The 21,134-nt window shown below is 25.4% G+C and overlaps 2 protein-coding genes across 3 annotated transcripts; both read left to right on the top strand.

Annotated features, from left to right (window-relative positions):
- The first annotated feature begins 6,785 nt into the window (after nucleotides 1–6,785).
- On the top strand, nucleotides 6,786–13,250 carry LOC112688691 (putative defense protein Hdd11). Its single transcript, XM_025562015.1, has 4 exons — nucleotides 6,786–6,893; nucleotides 8,930–9,303; nucleotides 9,846–9,937; nucleotides 12,922–13,250. The coding sequence occupies exons 2-4, from the start codon at nucleotides 8,935–8,937 to the stop codon at nucleotides 12,989–12,991; spliced, it is 531 nt and encodes a 176-aa protein (XP_025417800.1). The 5' UTR covers nucleotides 6,786–6,893; nucleotides 8,930–8,934; the 3' UTR covers nucleotides 12,992–13,250.
- Nucleotides 13,251–17,669: 4,419 nt separating this feature from the next.
- Nucleotides 17,670–20,674, top strand: LOC112688690 (serine/threonine-protein phosphatase alpha-2 isoform-like). 2 transcript variants are annotated; one of them, XR_003149076.1, is made up of 8 exons: nucleotides 17,670–17,983; nucleotides 18,124–18,255; nucleotides 18,978–19,208; nucleotides 19,281–19,495; nucleotides 19,566–19,682; nucleotides 19,741–19,884; nucleotides 20,048–20,127; nucleotides 20,609–20,674. XR_003149076.1 is itself a non-coding variant. In XM_025562014.1 (7 exons), the coding sequence occupies exons 1-7, from the start codon at nucleotides 17,935–17,937 to the stop codon at nucleotides 20,633–20,635; spliced, it is 915 nt and encodes a 304-aa protein (XP_025417799.1). In that variant the 5' UTR covers nucleotides 17,670–17,934; the 3' UTR covers nucleotides 20,636–20,658. The 2 variants fall into 2 exon arrangements, 1 of the variants encoding a protein (XP_025417799.1); XM_025562014.1 differs by lacking the exon at nucleotides 20,048–20,127 and having other exon boundaries at nucleotides 20,609–20,658.
- The last annotated feature ends 460 nt before the right edge of the window (nucleotides 20,675–21,134 follow it).

Below are 21,134 nucleotides of genomic sequence, written 5' to 3'. Positions count from 1 at the left end.
TGAATAGCTTCGTTGGTGAAAATAAATGTTAAGTCTTTATATTTTATTACGAATGAATAAAAAAAAAATTATAATATTAGTTTTGTAAATTACAAACCATACAATTGTAACCATACAATATTTTTTTATCATATATTAGGAGCAATAGACAGACGACTTTTTACTTCATTATATATATATATATTGATATATATATATATCGATTTTTATATTGAGTTTTCTGCGGCAAAACCACTCATATGTATAATAAGTAAATGTTATTTAAATCACTTTCATGGACCCATTAACAATTAACACAGGAAGCTTCAGTTTGCAAAACCATAATATTGTAGTCATGATAAAATAAATAGTTAAATAATTGATTATAGGAATAAATAATTAATATATTTTTATAGTAATTATATCTAAATAATTAAAAGAATCAATAAAAAGTTATGTCAATAAGAAAAAATGAAAAAAAAAATTATCCTGGTTTTCACTAAATAAAATATGAAAACCTTATGTTAATGGACATATATTAGATATTTAGATAAATTTCAAAACACACTAAGAAAAAAGTTTTTGTGATATTTAAGCATAATAATATATCATCTACATACATTTTTATTTTTAATTATGAAAACTATTACAACAGATTATCACGATAATACTATCCTACCATTTAACAACGTAAAATTATAATCGTTTTGATATTTTAATTGTATAGGTACCGATATACTTATGAACAGGGCTCGGAAGTTGTGGCAAATGCATATTTTTTTGGTTTGTCCTAGAACACCCAAAGTAAGATACAAATATGTTTCACACTTATCTGATGTCATATATGAAATTTTATTTTGCCATTTTTTGCATATTTATGATTTTTATTGCTATTTTGCTATTGTAAGGTTTTTAATGCTATTTTTGGGTATATTATCAGATAATTTGGAAAATAACCACATTTAGTTGAAAATAATGATTTTATTTGGTTATATTTTTAAAAATATTCAAATTATTGGAAATAAAGCGAATAATATATCATGTTTTCACCGTTCTACAATTCATCGACGGTCCGATGTATTAATACTTCGTGACGTCAGTGTTATTCCCTTATTGTATCATTGCAATAGATTATCAATACAATTAAATACACTGATATGTCTGTATAGTATATACTTTATCCTTTATAGTTTTAATTTTAGTACTCCCGATTCCGCCGTTGTCAAACGTTGTCGTCGTGAAATAAATCGTAAATCTAAATACGTATTTTAATATCAATTAAAAAGGCCTAAAGAAAAAAAAAACATTATTAAATCGCCTTCGTTGTTATGTTGATGAATTTGGTTCCGATATTTTTAAAATTGATTCAAGTATTTTATTTTGTAAAATTTGTGAAACAAAAGTAAATTCTGATAAAAAATATAACGTGTCTCAACATTTAAAAATTGACAAACATCTCAAGGGCATTAATCAATATAAAGAACAAACACAAAGAAAACAACAACAATTAATGACTGTTAATATCTCTAAAAAATCATCATTTAATAAAGATTTGTGTGAAGCTCTAATTTTCGCAAACATTCCATTAAATAAACTATAAAACCCAAAATTTAAAACATTTTTAGAAATATATACAAAAAATGAAATTCCCTGTGAGGCCACATTACGCAAAGGATATGTAGACGATATTTACACGGAGACCTTGAATACTATCAGAGAAAAAATTTCCAACAAAATGATTTGGGTCAGTATTGACGAGACCACTGATATCGACGGTCGTTTCATCGCAAATGTAATTGTTGGTACTCTTGAAGAACATCGTTCAGGTGAAATTTTTTTACTTAATTCTGATGAGTTGGATAAAGCTAACCATTCTACCATATGTAAACTATTTGATAAATCAATGAATATACTATGGCCAGGTGGTATCCACCATGATAACGTGCTTTTGTTTTTATCCGATGCCGCACCTTACATGGTCAAAGCGGGTGAAGTTCTGAAATCGTTTTACTCAAAAATGATTCACGTAACATGTGCAGTTCATGGGCTCCACAGGGTCGTGGAAGAAGTAAGAGATCAATTTAGTACTGTCGACAAAATCATTTCGAGAGTGAAAAAAATATTTAGAAAAGCACCAAGTCGTTTACTACTATTTAAAACAGAAGCACCAAACATAAGATTACCCCCAGAACCAATTCTCACCCGCTGGGGAAGTTGGATTAATGCCGCAGTATATTATTGTGAAAATTTCAAGATTATACACCATGTTATTTTTATGTTAGATAAAAACGAAGCAATCAGTATAAGAGATGCACAACATTATATTGTAAAACTTGGTTTAGAAAATAATCTTACGTACATTAAATAAAACTTTGTTAAATTAACTATGGATATTGATAATTTACAACAACAAAATATACCATTGTCCGAGTCAATTAAAGTAGTTCAATATATAAAAAGAAGCTTTGAAACTTTGAGGGATCAGAAAGGGAAAGCTGTGAACAAAAAGTTACACCAAGTTCTTGAAAAAAATCATGGTTTGTCGGCATTAATAAAAATATCTAATATTTTAACGGGTGAAGAAACATCTGAAAATCTAGACGGGCTACCTGAAGATCTAAACTGTAATGACTTGGTATTTTATAAGTACGCACCAATAATGTCCGTTGACGTTGAGCGGTCATTTTCTACTTACAAGACTGTACTATCAAATAACCGCAGGTCTTTCAAATTCGAAAATTTACGAAAACATTTAATAATCCAGGGTAAATATATGAATTAATTTAATTATAAGTACGTATAATTAAATAATTTAACATGTTTGTTAACAGTTTTAATTCAACCAGTCCAACCAGTCCCTGAACCGTCAATGAACATAAACGTTTTATAAAACAGTATAATAATTATATAACAGTACAGTAATTGGCAAATGTAATTATTAATAAATAATAACGTTTTATTTTTTTTTTTTTGTAATAAATTTATAATTATAATTTTTTCAAGTTAAATGCATATTCTTTTGATTTTTCGTGCTATTTATAGCGCATATTTTGGAGTTTTTTAGTGCTTATTAAGGAGCTAAAAATTACCATTTTTAGTGCCAAAACTTCCGAGCCCTGCTTATGAATAATGATTTACGATTCATGATAACAATAATAATAATAAAATATATAAATAAAATAATTATATAAAATAAAAAGTGTGGTCCTCTCGTTATAGAAATATTTTATTGAAAATACATTAATTTAATTGAGAAAAATTTGGTTATATACCTACGTATATTGATATTTTATAGACTGAATATTTTTTACTTTTAACAATATGTATTCACATAGGTAAGTAAATTTGCAATATTATTATTTTATCACTTTGTTTTTGTTTTAGAGGAAATATTATTATTTTTTAATTATTAAGATTATGAAATGGGTCCGATTACCTATATACATTGATTTATATATTTTAAACTTTATATTTGTTGATATGATTCTATTGATTATTAAATAAAAATTTGGTTTGAAATACATAATTTTTTAATTATTATTCCAATAATGATAGTATAATAATCAAATAAATATATTAATTTCACTGAATATGTTATATATTCATATTACTTCCTCCGCCTAATCATTCAACACCATATGTACGTAAATATGTTACCTATGTAATATTAAATGTTACGATCGTCACCACTTTTGGACGGAAGAAATGAGCGTATTCTTTGTAGTAGATGAACACAACAAAATTTGTATCATCTTAGAATATCTGATTATATTTCTACATAGGACACTTACAGACGGAGTGAAAATAACGTACAGTATAACACTTGTGCGAGGACGGACAGAGGTTATACACACTAACTAACCAACCGGAGTCAATAATTTATACCGCAAAAGGCTTGTTGATCGTCGTTTCATTTTACGAGAAACATAAATTATTTTTATACATACACACATGTACGCACGAGTCCGCGCACTGGCTAACGCTGTTGAACTAAAAACTCAGTGTATCGATTGATTTATTACAAACATAATACAGTTTAGTTCGAAACAGTTATAAAAATAAATAAAATCAACAATAACTGATGAATACCTATGTAATAAACAATTAAATTATTCCACGTATAGGGATAGTTTAACGAGAAACCTAAAAACTCTGCATATATTACATAATATACTACGATTGGGTTATAATTGTTTCCATGAACTGTTTGATATTAGGTAAACAACTACTTTTTTTCTATTTAAAACTACTTGAACCATTTTACTTTTACACATTTTCAATGTAATTAACATACATTTATAATACAATTTTATAAATATCAATAAATTATACCTTTTGATAAATAAACAAATATGTACATAATGCACGTATTTTGAAACTCGTTCAATATTTAACAACACTTTAAAGAGTTTACTTACTCATTTATACGGATTGAATTGTGTTTCCTAGTTATTACATTTAAACTACGGAAGTAGCTATAAGTACAGTTTAAGGTCATATCTGTAAAACTATATGACGTGGCATTTAATTAATAGACGGATTACCTGTTTAGGCATATGAAGTAATTTGAATCTTACAGAATATTGTGTTAGATCCATATTCATAAAACTATGTATAAACGTGGATTGGGAATTAAAGATGTAATCTTGGTAGGTGCAAAATAATGTATTTGAACTAATTTTGTATTTTATAACTAATGATTTTAACTCAAACCTAATAACACTAGTATTACTATATAAAATTCAATTACACTAACAGCTATATAAAAATTAAATCTTCTATGAAAACTTTCAGTCAGTATCTATTTAGTATTAATTGTATTCAAATGTTTACATTAAATTTATCATACGACAAATCATAAGACAAATTAACATATATCTACTTATACATTAATGTCTTATAATCAATGAATATATTATATGTTTAATGACTTATTATCTAGTTTAACTTTATATAAGTATAGATAAAAAATTAAATAACTCTCTATTCTGAAAATAATTTAAGGTTCCTAGGTTAAACGTTCAAAATCGATTGAATTTGCAACTAACATTACATTTAAAATTATTTGGTGTCCTCGTAGAATCTGTTAAACCAAAGATTACTAACTTAATCAAAAGTATTCAGAAAAACATATTAATTGGATAATTGCACTCGACAAAATCGAATTAGCTAATTGATTAACAAAAGTGACTAGTGTGAATAGCACGATTAATTTTATTAAAGAATGAGGTTGTTAATTATTTGAATAAAACAAATGAAAAAATAATCAAATGCTCATCATTATAATTTAATGAACCAATAAAAATATAATATAAAATATAATTTATGTAATAAATATAACTATGGACGTTATAACGTATAAATATAACTATTGTAGTAAACAAATTTAACATTGTTTTGGATTTTAAGACGATCAAATAATATTTTATGTACATACATATTACAATAAATTGCAATGTATGATTTCAGAATATGTAGTTGCGAGTGTTCCGATTTTAAACATCAAAGTGAGAGTTAGTTTCCCAGAAAATTTGATCATTTTTTATTTATAAATTTTACGTAATTAGTAGACAAATATGTTGGTTTTATTTATTAAAATATACTAATAAAGAGTCAATTATTATTATCGAATGTTTACCCATCAATTTGGCAAAGTCTATACATACATGTGTAATGCACAACAAATAACACACTAATTTTCAATAAACTCTTGATAAATTGTATGTAAATAAAATTCAAGAACGTTTTATAGCTGTGATTTATCATTGCTTTCAAATTTAAATTAATATAATACTGTCTTGCGCCAAGGTGAACGATACGTGTATATAAGTGCTCAATACTCTATACTTTACTTGTTTCTCTCTTTACTCTGTAGATGCATATGAACAGTATTTACCTGTACAAGAAAAAATATTTTTTTTTACAACGTGCAGAAGTATTTCCAATACTATTCGTCAGTAAATAATTTGATGTACCAAATCAGTACACGCTTAGTTTTGGATTATTTTATGTTGTTAACAACATTTAAGCATTATTATAAGCACAGTTTTTCATTTTATAGGTACAATTCTAGTTTTCATAAATGAGGGGAAAAGCCAATCTAAAAATAGTGTCATTAATAAAATACATTAGATTAAGAAATTCAAAAAGTTTATTATGTTTTACTTATGAAGTAAATAAATAAAATTCAAAAATAGCATGTATAATATTTACAAATGGTGTATGATTAAATAGGTTCCAATTGATTTAATACGATGACGTACTGATGTATAATATGTTTAAAAATATTTATTATAATAACCATAATGAATTGAATATTGTTAAAAATATATAAATTGTGTAATCTTTTAAAAAACGACCTTTCTCGAGTAAAGAGAACAATTCTTAACAATTGAATACTTAGTGCATGTAACTAATAATTATATAAAAAAAATTAATTTGTATACCTACATCAATAAAATAAAGTTATAAGTAATAAATATATAATTAGGTATACCTGTAGTAGGTCATTGGTGTTTTTTTTTTTTTTTAGTACAGGCATATTAATTTGAATAAATGTAACATGACTTATAGATACATGTCTAACAAGAGAGTCTACAGCAATATGAAGACGAATAATAATTTTATATTTGCATGAAGAGTTTCAGTGGAAACCTCACTCATAACGAGTTATTCTAGATGTTCTGTAGACATATATCCTCTGTTCGGGTATAAATCAATAATGATTATTATTAAACAATCTCCACGAAGGTTAAATTCCCTTTCTTTTCGCGACTGTGCTTGTGTATTCTTTGTGTGGTAACTATCCTAATAGTATGTTATATTAGACAAAAGTACCATCGCAGTTACTTCAGTATTCAACTGGATACCGTATATTCCACTACTCGATTTGTAATTTTGATACTCAACAAAAGGTAATATAATATGTTAAAAATAACATATCTACATTAATATAACTATTTTAGATTAATAAAAACTTTTTTAAAAAATATTTATATATTGTTAAAATATAATTTTGATCAATATAAATATAGATAATACCTAACTACCCATATTTTATGAATCATCGTAAATAGGTACATGTTTCAGTATTGTACAATTTTTTTTAATACATCAACAGAAACAATTTTATAAATTTTGATTTACAGTATTCTCTATTTTTTCTTATATTTTATATTATTCAAATTTATATTGCATAGTAAAAACTAATTTTTTAATTGTTGAGCTAGATTTATAAATAAAAGCTAAAAAAAAAAGTAATAAATATCTAAACATCTAAAGGTTTTTATGATAAAATAAATCGAATATCGACATATCTCATAATATGATACCTACCAGATTATATATTTCATACACATAATTCATATTAATTTTAAATACTTTATATAAGTACTTATTAAATATAATAATTGTTTTTCTTGTTGCTCTTTTTAACGTATTATACGATTAATAATATAAATGTGTAATAGTTAACTAAATAATTATTTTTATAGTACTTATGATTTATGGTTATTATAATATTTGGTATTCAAACATGATTTTCCGCAGCTACTTGATATTATTGATATAACATGATTATTATATCATAAAATTAAATATATTTTGAAATTTTTTTAGATTTATTTAAGAAATGTAAAATTTAACATTGTATGATGAAAAACTTAATTTTCTTTTTTAATAATACTATTTGAAATGTAGATTGTAGATTTTAATGGTAATATGTATTGTTTTAGGCTTTAGCAATGATATACCTATACCTGATTAATAATAACCTATAAATTACTTCGGGTGCCGTAATGGTACCTTATTTTAAATCATTATGAACAGTATATTTTACCTTTGTATATATTGGATTTATTTATGAAAGTTCACATTTTTATAAGAACTGTGAAACTGCTAAATTAATCTTGGGCATTTTTGTCTGTAAAACATTTTAACCAATATACTCATATTTATTTTTTTTTTATTTAAATTTTATTAAAATGTACATACTGAATAAACGTCAAATAAACTTTTCGTATATTTGATTCGTTTAATTCACGGACAAAGAAAAAATTCGATTGAGTAAATATACCAGAGCATAAATTATTATTCTTACATTTTGCTATTATTGCTTGTAATCATTTTTAGAAAATAATTTTAAATATGATTTTAAGATAATCAGTTAAATACTGGTTGTAAATTTATAAATATAGGTGTTATAATATGATATGTAACATAATATTACATATATAAAAAAAAATGTGTAAATGTGAATACCTATTTAAAGTAAAATTTGTATTTAATACCCACATGAAAAACAATTTAAGTAGGTATGTAAGGAAGTCAGCGGTTCGTAGAAAACAAAAGTAGTTAAATAATATCGATTGATATAACATAATATAACATATACATACATACTTGATAGTTGTTAAGAGTCAATAAACGATTGAGTTATGTACTTATTATTGTCTTTTAATTATTTCCACCATAATACTTGAAAATAAACACTGTATTCATTAGAAATAAATTCTTCTTAACATGTTTGACTAAAGTAATTTAAAAAACGATTTTTTTATTGTTTATTTAACGTGTAACATATCTTAACTATCAGGTATTCATTCATATAGTTAAAAATGAAAATTAAATTATTTTTAGAAAAAATAAAACGAGAGAAAAACTTTTATTCAAAATGTTTTTACTTTTTCAGTAAAGTGGTATAAAATAAAAATATCTGTGGTAAATAGGTGTATCTTATGTATCTAAATGTACTTGTTTTCTATATAATTCTACCTTAGATATTTGTTTGAATGTTATGTACATATCGTAACCTATGCACATTGTACAACAAACTATCATATTTATTCGCGTATAATAAAATCGATTTGTTTGAACAAGATTTTAATTTTAATTTTGTGCAAAATACTCGTAAAATTGTATACGATCGTGTTGTTTTATGTGTGTTGGGCAGTCAAGATGAACGCAAAATTAGCTACTTTGTTTGTGTCACTGGCCGTGTCCGGATACTTGACATTTGTTGAGAGCTACGGATCTGGCGCGCCAACGGAAGTATGCGAGGACATGTTGCCGCAGCACGGAGCACCTGTACAAACTACACCCTCACCTTACACACTAACCCCGAACCGAAAGACTGTAAAAGGTGGTGAACAAATAACACTGACTCTAGCCGCCAAAGACTTGTCCAAATTCAAAGGCTTCATGGTTCAAGCCAGAGACAGCACCGGAGCTCCTGTGGGCTCGTTCGCGCCCCTGCCCGTATCCAAGGGCAATAACGAATTCAAAGGCAAATGGAAGCTGATCACTTGCCCCAAAGGACCGGCTAACGTGAGTGAAAAAAAAAATATCACCGAATTAGATTAAGTAGGTAAACGATACGACGAATCTGATAAACACGCATGTGAACACGCTCACGGTGTTTGATTTTATTTGCGATTTTTATAAAATGCGTTCCGGAGGTTTATATATAATAATATTGTCTGCTGTATTAGTTTATTCTAATGTGTTTTATTTTTTTATTTTTTTTTTACAAACGCAAATCTGGTAGGTATGATTATATAATGTGTATAATATATATATATATTGAATATATGTATTTAGACATGGGACATAGGTACCAGTGATGCAAATTTTCCTAAATTTCAGCAATACATCTAATATAATATTATCAACCCAAAAAATTTAACTTATCTGTAATATTCATTGCTAACATAAAGTGTTTTCTTGAACAAAAAAAAAAAATTGTATAAATAATGATAACTTCTACCAACTATCAACAAATTTGTAGTAATATTTTGTTTAAAAATTCAATTTTGTTACATCGTTATGGTAAAATAATATGTTTATACTAATTTGTTTTTAAAATATAGAACACTGCAACTCATGTCAATCCAATGGAAAAATCAAGAGTAGTTCTCACATGGATCGCACCAAAAAATCTGAACAAAAATTTCAATTTTAAGTAAGTATTATTTCTGGTTGAATTATGATAAAAATAATATTAAATAAAAATTAAAAAAAAAACCAAAATACTAAAAGCAGAAGTGGTTAAACGAGTTTTTCTAATAAAATATAAAAAATTATATATATGTTAATGTGTAGCTTATATTGTCTATTGAGTGTAGTATATTAAACCGGTATGAATCGTAAGCAATTCAGTATAACATAATATGACAAATGAATACATTAGCTAGTGATTTTCTTTAAAAAATATTGTTTTTATGTGACATACATTTTTAATAATATGCAAATAGCATTCAAATGTTAGGCAATAGTGCGTGTCCCTCATCGAAAACCCTACTTGTGTAAAGAATTGTGCGTAATTTATACATAAATGAATAGTTAATGGACAACTGAATGAATAAAATAAATTATGAAAGCGAATTGTTAGAGATTCAAGTGATGAATACCAAACAATACATATTGAATCATTTTTTTTTATTGCCAATGCACATTTTCCACTCAGTTGTTCATAGTAATGGTTTGTCCAAAATTAAAATATTTAGATACTCAAACGAGACGAGTTTTCATTATAATTTATGTAATAATTATTTATAATTTTCAAACCGCATGATTGAGTAAATTAACATAAGTAAATTATGTTAGATGCAATTATTGATTTTTTTTAGTAATCGTGTTTCAATCTTCAAGGCTTATAAGTTTCTTTAAAATTAATTCGATTAACTTATTATAATTGATTGATAAAGAAAAATAACGTTAAAATATAATATTATAAATAATTTTTACTCATTAAGTTTAAATTTGAATAAAAAAATAAATAATATTCACTTATATGCCAATATTATATACGTCAATTATATATGGTCATTATACTTAAATTCGAAATATCGGTTTACTTCAATTTTGAAATATTTTGAACTTATAAATATTAATTTTACATTGATGAAAGTTGGTACATTAATTAATTATTTATTTATTAATCTATTTTACTACGTAATATTTAGTTTATGGAAATGTAATACTCAATATGAAAATATTAATCTATATTTTAGATAAATGCTATTTTTAATTATTTTAGATTCATAGAAAAATACAATAAAATCTTTTACATTCAACTTAATAGGAATCTATTTTCAACAAAAGGCAACTATTATCATGTCTCTGTTGTGGAAAATCTGTTCTAATCAAATTGAAAGCAAACGTTATACCCACATACCTATAGAATTACCTATAGAATAATATGAATATGATCATCACTTTATGCATTTAACACATAAGGCGGCTCTCACGCCGGAGCAATAGGCAACGAGAAACTATCAATTAACAATAGTCAACAGACAATACGTATTGCCCCTAGCTCTCAAATATAAGCAACGCAGTAGCAACCATGTCATCGTCTGATGAAAACGATATTTTATTATTCTGGTGGAATTTAAAAAGAAGAAAAATAAAAAATAAAAAACGTAAATATTGGATTAACCCAGTGTTTAAACAGCTTGCAAAATATGGTGCATATGTTTATGCAGATAAGCGCTACTAATTATAACAATAGGATAGCGTATTTGTGTAAACTAAAATCAATTGTAATGGCAATAGTTAATGTTTCCAACTAGATAACATTTTTAAGGGTAATCGTAACTTTTAGTTTTTTTTCATACCCATAAAATTTGAATATTAGTTATTATTATTGTTTTATTTTTTTTTTTTGTTTTCCCTATAAGAACAATTTTGGTAATTTGGTAATTTAAATTGTACTCCACTTACAATTTGAATTACTTATACGTAGAATACTTCAGTGTTATATATTAATAATATAAAATTATTTAGTAATGCGAAATAATTATATATTTAGAAAAAAATCCGTTGACATAATATCCATATTATGGAAGGTCATCAAATTACACCAAATACATTATATTAAAGTAGATATCGATAGCTAATTTAATAAAAAGAATAAGACAAAACCAGTTTCATGTATTTCTCAACTAAATTTTAACAAAATTAACAAGACTGGTTTATCGGTTATATAGAAATATTATTAATAATACGTAAATATAATATAACATTGTTTTCAAATAATTATATATGTATAATTATTACAAAACACACCTTAAACGCACAAGTGTAAAATATATTTCGTAGAAACAGAATGTATTTCCCACACAGCTTGAGTTCATTAAACTCGGTCATAATTATAACCATCAATTTATTTTCTTGTATTATTATGTACTAAAAACTGATTGTAACCACATTGCAAGGTCATGAGTAAACCAAATAACGCTTTAAGAATAATTGCGCTGCAAGGAAATCAAAATCTCGTGTGAGATCACGTTCTTATACACTTCCCCATTCTTAATACGTTAATACTCTAGCCAATACGTCAATACGCAGACAAAATCAATTATCTACACATATAGGCTATATGATATAGCCTATTATTTTAATCATTTACTATTATATATTTGTAACAAAAGAATATACTTAATTCCTTGTTAATCTATAGCGTCTACCTGTCAAGGACATGTTAATATTTTTTTAAATCTTTTTTATTTGATTAGTATGTGTTTAAGATTAGTAAATTTCTGATATCTTTCCTACATCATGTAGTTAAATTCTTGACATTTACAAAATAATACCTAAAAACAATATTTAATCACTATGGATTTAATTATTTCAAATATTCATGCAATTTAACAATCAAAGTGACTCATAAAATTAAAAAATTAATATTAAGAGCATTTTAGTGATTTATCTTTTTCATTGTAACACTTCAGCTGCTAAACAAAAAACAGAGTAACTAACTAAACTAAAACTAACTAAATATAAAATGCAAAAGTATAAGGAACATAAGAAAACAAATAATAAAGATGTGCCTACGTATTTTGAAACTGAAATATTATTATTAGAATTTATATAATTTATATTTACTTTACTAAAATCATTTAAATGGTATTGTAAAAAATTAATTTATATTATTTTTTATAGATACACAGTTGCTAAAAATGGTGGAGAATACTGGGTTGGAATAGATACCGAAACAATTTCTGTCAATTAATTCAAATACAAGTACCGCTAAGAAAATTAATTAAATCAGTATAACATTATAAGCCACCTAATTTATGTACTTAAAATTATTCAATGTAATTATTTATTACTGTTACTGGTATCAGTTATAAGTGTATTTTATTTTATGTTTAATAATAATTACATAATATAGTACATACTAGTTAGTGTACTTTCTACACATAGCATATAATTTTATATTATTATTTTTAAGGATTATTAATAAATAAATTATAGATTGTTAAATTCAATCTTAAAAATTTTAAAGATTTTTTATTCCACAAGTTTATATTAATTAAGAATTCAAAAAATATTTTTCTAATGCAATCATATTTTTTACTGTTACTGTTCAACTTCAGAGGTGAAAATATATTGGAAGAATACCATTGTAAAATATATGAATATGGCAATGTGATAAGAATAACTAATAATAAATAAAATTAAGAAAAATATCTACCAGCTACCAATTGCTATATTAGTGTACATAGAAAATACTTTAAAAAAAAAATGTTTTTTATTTATATTATATCAGTTAATCTATAATATTTAGTACACAATACAAATATTTTTACGCAAGCAATATAAATAACAAATATAATAAATAATTTTAAAATAAACATTTGTTAAAAATTTAGTAATAACTTATTAAACGTAATATAAAATGATATACTACATATTCTATTTCATATGATGAGAATGTACTATATAAATCAAAACTAAAACTAACCACAATCAAATTATTTACAGTTAAACAGCAATAAGAAATTGATAGAAACATGTAAAAACATTGTCTTTAAAATAAGTATATTGAAAGTTTATTTTTCTATTGCATTCGAAAATATTTCTTAACCCACTGATTGAGGAAATTGAGGCCATACGTATGTTGATAACTACATCAACACAATTTAATCCTAGTAAAGGACACTGGTTTCTATGTAATTGAACTTTTCACATCACATACAATTTCTGAAGGCCTGTGGCAAACATTTTGTACAACGAAATTGAATTGCTGTAATTAGCATATTGTACTTATATACACATATTATTATATACATAACTTACTATGTTATATAACTAGCAATATATATATATAGTGTAGACTCCATAATTAGTTTGAGTTTAATTTTTTTTATGTACAGAGTGTTTAAATTAAAAAGTGTTTTTAAATAGTGTTTGTAAAAAGATGTAATGTTATCTAAGTAGGTACTGCAGAGATACTCTGGTTGTATTGTTTTCATCAGCATGGTATATGTAATTATTAATAATTTGTCGTTAAAATGTAGAATATCACGCGTTCCACTTAAAACAAACTTCTGTCAAAAAATATCATTTCATACCACTCGTCAACTTATAATTTATGACCTCGTTAAGCGAACAATTTGAAAAACAAGTATTCTCTATACATTGACCATGGTTTCAACCAATCTCCTCTCCTTTACTGGTCACTGGTTAATAGCTGGTTAATAGCTTGTGATTTTTTTCTTATGGTAACCTTTAGGTGCCTGTGCACAAAAATATAAAATTGTTAAAAACAAACACAGGTCCACACCAGTGGATAAATAATACAGAAAACCCGTATTTCAGTGAAATATAATCTAAAATATCTCTCTTTATGGATTTACATAAAGCCTATAGACCAAAAAGTGTTTTTTTGATATGGCATTATATGCTGATTCACACTAGGTGGAGAAAAATGTTTTCGTTCGACGTGCGCCTGATGTAATTTGTTCATAGTTAAAACCTAAACGTTTACATGCAATTATTATTGCATAATTATAATATATATATTTTATATATTGGAAGTATGTAGATAATTTTTCAAGTAGCGTCTGTAATAAACGTAGATGTATAACATTTCTCAACAATCATTAGTGATAAAGTCTCAACATTTCATTAATTATAATTATTAAATTATAACTATTGAAAGTGAGCATTGAACTTGTAAAATGAGGACGAATCTTGTTTTTATTCCTGTATGAGACAAAATTAAAAACCACCACCATGCATGGAATATTTAGTAGATCGATATTACTATCAGAGCATAATTTTATTATACAAGCTGTTTTAAATACAGCTAATTTTTGATTATTATTTTTGCCTATTTATTACAATAATTCTTAACATTCATGAAGTTAGCCCCACCAAGTTGACAGATAAACTCGAAACCTATGCCAATATTTTGTAAATTTATTGCAAATAATTGAAAATTTATTTATAGAATTTAAAAATCACCACCCACTTGGCAATAAATATTTTTTAATTAGAGGGCCAACTTCATGGATACTTTACAAGTCAGTTTAGATATCAATTATAGTTATGATAAACATTATGTGTATAAAAGTGTAAAAGAAACTATACGCTTGCACGGCAATACATTTATTTATAATTATGTAGCGATAAATCTACATGCTATTAATACTTATTTACTTTAACGATAACAATATTATTATTGAATATAATTTCCAAGAATTTTCAAGAAAATTCCAACTCTCAGCTAAAATTATGTCAGGTTGTCGGGTTCCATCTTTCCTACATTCGTGGATTCCCAACTCACATCTATTAGGAGCTAAAAAACACACATATTTATACTGATTATTATTATTACTATTTTTTACAATCTTCATTTGTCATCAAATTTTTTTGGTTTAAAAAATATGCTAAGCATAAGTTTCCTTAGTTTATTAGTATTACATCAACCATTCATGTTTAGAAATTTTCTCATGCATATCCAAATAAAATTATTTTAAAACAATGATATATTGTTATTATGTTCTCTTCGTGTAAAATAATCAAACATTGTTCACATATATAATTACATGTTCCGGTGGTTGCAGCACATGATTTTTCTTTTCGTTTTTAGATCAAGGTGTTTTCATTAATTTGAAATTTGAACGAATGGAATAATTAATTAATATATTCTAGTCTTAATCTGTATGTATATATTTACTTAATTGTATTAGGCTTAACTTGTTTAAAGTTTCTAAAGCTGCGTCCATACTAACGTAACAAGACGACGAACGGTTTGACGAACTGTTCGTCAAACTGTTAGACAAACTGTTCGTCGAACAACTAAAAAATATGTGTGTATGTTCGCGTAGGTTCGCGTATAGCTAAACTTAAAACTGATTATAAATAATAATAGTTCAATTTTGTGTGCTCGTGAAAATGTTCGAAGACGTGTCCATACCTGTCCGAACCAAGGCCGGATTAAGCACCGATGGGCCCCGGGGCTGAAATTTTATATGAGCTCTTTTGACAAAACATGCTTTACAAAGTCGATCGCTACGCTCGCAGAACGATACATTTTTTTTTTTTTAACTATTTCACTAATTGTCAATTGCATTATAAAATTATAAAATTTATATCTATAAAACTACCAATTTTAGTATGATATAAAATGTGTATCGATTTAAAATTTTTTAGGCCCCTTTCACTTGGGTACTCGAGAGGGCCCCGGCTAGAACCTCTCTTAATTCGGCTTTGGTCGTAACATGTTCGCATAACATCATTTGATGTTATGTCGAAATGCCGACAATTGACGGATCGCCGTTTTGTTCGATAGAATGTTACAAGTTCACTTATTTGTTACACACGAATCTTGTTCACGAACACATGTTCTTCGTTTTGTTACGCTAGTGTGGAGGTGGCTTAACAGTTCAAAACTAACAAATATAAAACTAATAGGTATTACCTATAAAAGTTTTGAAATACAAAAAAAAATCACGTAGTACATTAATAATATCTACCACAATTTAACAATTAATTTAATACCATTACACTCAAATAAACGATTCCGAGTGAATACTGTAAAAAAAAAGTTTATAATACTAATTATAGGTTTAGTTTGTATTCATAAATGTGGGTGTTATAATATAATATTATTAATAGAAAAAATGTATAGTTAGGTTTAACATTTAATCGAAAATTCCAAATTTAAAGTTCAAATAATACACCTAAAATTTTTGAATGTTGTTTACATATTTCTAGTTCTGGATAGAATTTAGTGACTTGATCTTTTATTTTTCTAATTATTTTAATTTAATTGTCAAAGCAAAAATTAATCCTAAAAAACACCATGCGATTTAACTAAAGTCTGTACGTTTTGTTTTTTTTTCTATTCAAAACTAGTAGACATTTTTATTCAGACGCTGTAAGCAGAATCCCTATTATTTTACTTGTATAATATAAATAAATCTTCATTTGTGAATTTTTTTCTCATTATTACCACTAAAATAAAACAAAATATTGTGAGAACACCATTGGCAAATAAAGGCAGATTTTAATTACCTATTACAATAATACAACCAATACATAAGGTACATATTTATATTAATATTTGTTACTAGTTAATATTAGATAAAATTAAATAAAATGTTAAATAAAATTGTTTTATTAATGTGTATAATAAACGTATGTAATTTGATTAAAATAAAATTCAACTAACAAATCTTAAATTATTATTTCTAAATTAAGAAAATGACCTTTCCTTTAACATTGACGTTCATGTTATATTTATCTGGAAACCAAAAATTCCAATAGTTCGGTCACTACTACAGGCAGTATGGGAATGATTATTTATAATATACTATGATAGATTAGTCGTGTATATACGTCGAATGCATGTACAATAAAAGAAGCTACATTTATTAGTATTATCTCATTCAGTTTTTATCGAGTTCACACATAGATTATAATTTTATTATATATGTTTATCTAACCGTTCAGATTATTCTTGTATAAAAAAATATATATCGAAATCGATGTTTGTGACTATTGTGCGGTGTTCCTTTTTGATCATCGCGACAACGTAAACAAAAGTGTTCTTTTTGTTACTTACTCTTGACCATAAACATTGACTGTTTACAACACGGACTAACGCGACGTAACAATATTAGATTTGTCACGAAACGGAAATTCGCAAACCGATTCTAAACAATGGGCAATAAACTGAACATTGACAACATCATATCGAACTTGTTGAAAGGTAAGCTGCCGAGTCTAGTCGACCATGCCAAACGATGACGACGTTGTTAGGGTTTTTTTTTTTCCTTGTGTCGCCTTTTGTTCTGATTAGGATATCATCCCGTGTACGATGTCGATTAATTTATTTATCGCTTTCAACAGTGCGTGGTGCTAAAACCATTAAAAATGTGCAACTGTCTGGAGGTGAAATTCGAGATCTGTGCCTGGAATCCAGAGAAATATTCTTGTCACAGCCTATGCTTCTGGAACTCAAAGTGCCGTTGAAAATATGTGGTGAGCCTATCTTATTAGGTTACTTAAGTTTGGTTAATTAATCTAACGATACAATACACTAGTCAAGTATTGATAATTTTTATTTTAACTATATTTATGATTTAATTAGTTCCAAATTGTTTCACACTTTATTCCAAAACTAATACATATACATATATATTTATAGGTATTAATGCTTTTAATTTATTGTTAATATTTATCTGATTTCATTTATTCATTAAATCTATTTTTAATGTTTAGTATTGTATGTATTATTACATTATTTACATATTAATGAGGTATATTATATTTTTATATGAACAAAGTGATTCATGCTTCGTTTGCTTAATAAATTCTTAGGTATCTTTAAAAATCACTATTCCAAAAGCCTTCCGTACAATATTAGGTGAGTTGTATTTTGACCTTTCCTAAAACTTGATTAAGAATTTTTAAAAGAATATTAGATCAGTATAACTAATAGAAATCTTGCAAAGTTTCTATTCATGAGAAGTTGATACAATATTTGGTTAATCCTTACTTATAATATTATATTATTTAATTTCAATTTTTAATAGAATATATTTTTGGAATTAATGTAATTCAGTTATTCGCATTATTTATAATTTAATGTAGTAATTAAATAAAAAAAAAAGTAGTAATATTAGTAAAATTACATTACTTTGATTATTTACTATTATTACTATTTATTATTGTTTTTTTTTTTTTTTTTTTTTTTTTTTAAGGGGATATTCATGGTCAATATTCTGATTTATTACGATTATTTGAGTATGGAAGTTTTCCGCCTGATTCAAATTACTTATTTTTGGGTGATTACGTGGACCGTGGCAAACAGTCTTTGGAAACGATATGCTTGTTGTTGGCATACAAAATTAAATATCCTGAAAATGTTTTCCTCTTGCGTGGTAATCATGAATGTGCTAGTATTAATAGAATATATGGATTTTATGATGAATGTAAGAATTAAATAATTTTTTTTTTTTAAGTTTTATGCTTAAATAAATTAATTGTCTAATATTTATTTGCAGGCAAGCGTCGATATAATACTAAACTTTGGAGAATTTTTACCGATTGTTTTAACTGTTTGCCTGTTGCAGCAATAGTAGAGGAAAAGATTTTCTGTTGTCATGGTGGTCTAAGTCCAAATTTGAAATCAATGGAACAAATTAGACAAATTACAAGACCTACAAACGTACCTGACCAAGGTATATTATGTGATTTGCTCTGGTCGGATCCCGATAAAGTAATTTTTAATTTTGATTTAATATTTATTAATTATGAATTACTATTAGTTTTGTTGTAATATTTTTTAGTATACAATAGGCTGGAGTGAAAATTATGACAGGGGTGTATCATTTAAATTTGGTGCTGCTATTGTGACTGATTTCTTACACAAACATGATTTTGACCTGATATGCAGAGCTCATCAAGTTAATAAACACTAGAATTTAAATATCAATTTTTAATAATTGTTACAATTGTTTTCAGGTTGTTGAGGATGGTTACGAGTTCTTTGCTAAGCGGCAATTAATTACTTTATTTTCAGCTCCAAATTACTGCGGAGAGTTTGATAATGCTGCAGCAATAATGTCTGTTGATGAAACACTGATATGCTCGTTTCGTATTTTAAAGGTATTTTTATATTAAAATTAATTTTCACACACAATAACCGAGTTGATGATTAATGATTTTATTTTTATAATACAAAACTACAATTAACATATATATAAGTATATAATTAATACATTTCATTTATTTAATAAAGTATACAATTTTAAAAATAATAAAATTAAAGGTATGATCGTAACCAACACCTGTAAGAACATAGGTAGAACGGTGTCTTAACATCTCTCTTAGCCAAATTTTATTAAACCTGTGAGTATTTTCTTTAATTTTCTATATAATATATATTACTTTTGCTAAAAATCATGAAGTAAAAAAATGTTCGAAACTGACCCATAAAAACTAAGTAAAATATATAAGGAAATATAGAATGCATTACTGGGAGAAAAATATATAATAAAGTAATTCAATTGAAATATACAATATATAATTTTATATATTTTCAACATGTGTTAAAAAGTAGAAAAATTACATAAGTATTCAAATTTTTTCTTCTAAAAGTCATTTAACATTATTATTTATCACTCCCAGTCTTAAATTTATTAATTAAAATTATTATTAAAGATTCTGTTATAATGAAACCTTAAGTTTTCTTTATTAATTTTAAACTGTATTTTTATTCAATAAATACTTACATTTTATTTAATTTAGTAATCTAAATTTATAATATATGAATTGTTTTTATTGGTAAAATCATGTATGTAATATTCTATTTAATATTATTTTATTCTAGCCGGCCAGCAAACGAAAATACATCTAGAAAGATTGTCACTTGAAAGAAAAGAAAAAAAATCAATCAATTTTGATGTAATATAAATTATTATATTTAGGTATGAAACTATAAAATTTTAAAAATACAATTTTATGTATAATATAAAAACAAATTAAATTTCATTTTTATAAAAAATGTAAGTATATTGATTAATTATTTTCAATGCATTTATTTATAATTTATACCTCTATTTAAACTCAATTTTAATTTTTAAAGACCATTTTTATTAATTTTTGAGCTGGAGTATTTTTGATAATTTAATATTATTGATATAGTAAAATGCACATATTTTTCAAACTCCTTATTCATTTATATAATTTTTTAAATTTTATTATAAGTTAAAATAACTTAGTGATTTATTAGAATTAGTTATTTCAAACGAGAAACATAAAAATGATCTTTTGTTTATTTTTGACAATTGGGTCTTAATTTATAATTAAAATGTATTTTATAAACAATTGTTTTGTTAAAAGTTCAAAAATCAAAA

The sequence above is a fragment of the Sipha flava genome, unplaced genomic scaffold (genome assembly GCF_003268045.1).
Source record: "Sipha flava isolate LNK unplaced genomic scaffold, YSA_version1 3_pilon_pilon, whole genome shotgun sequence".
Classification (NCBI taxonomy): Eukaryota; Metazoa; Arthropoda; class Insecta; order Hemiptera; family Aphididae; genus Sipha; species Sipha flava.
This window is presented reverse-complemented; position numbering and strand designations above follow the sequence as displayed.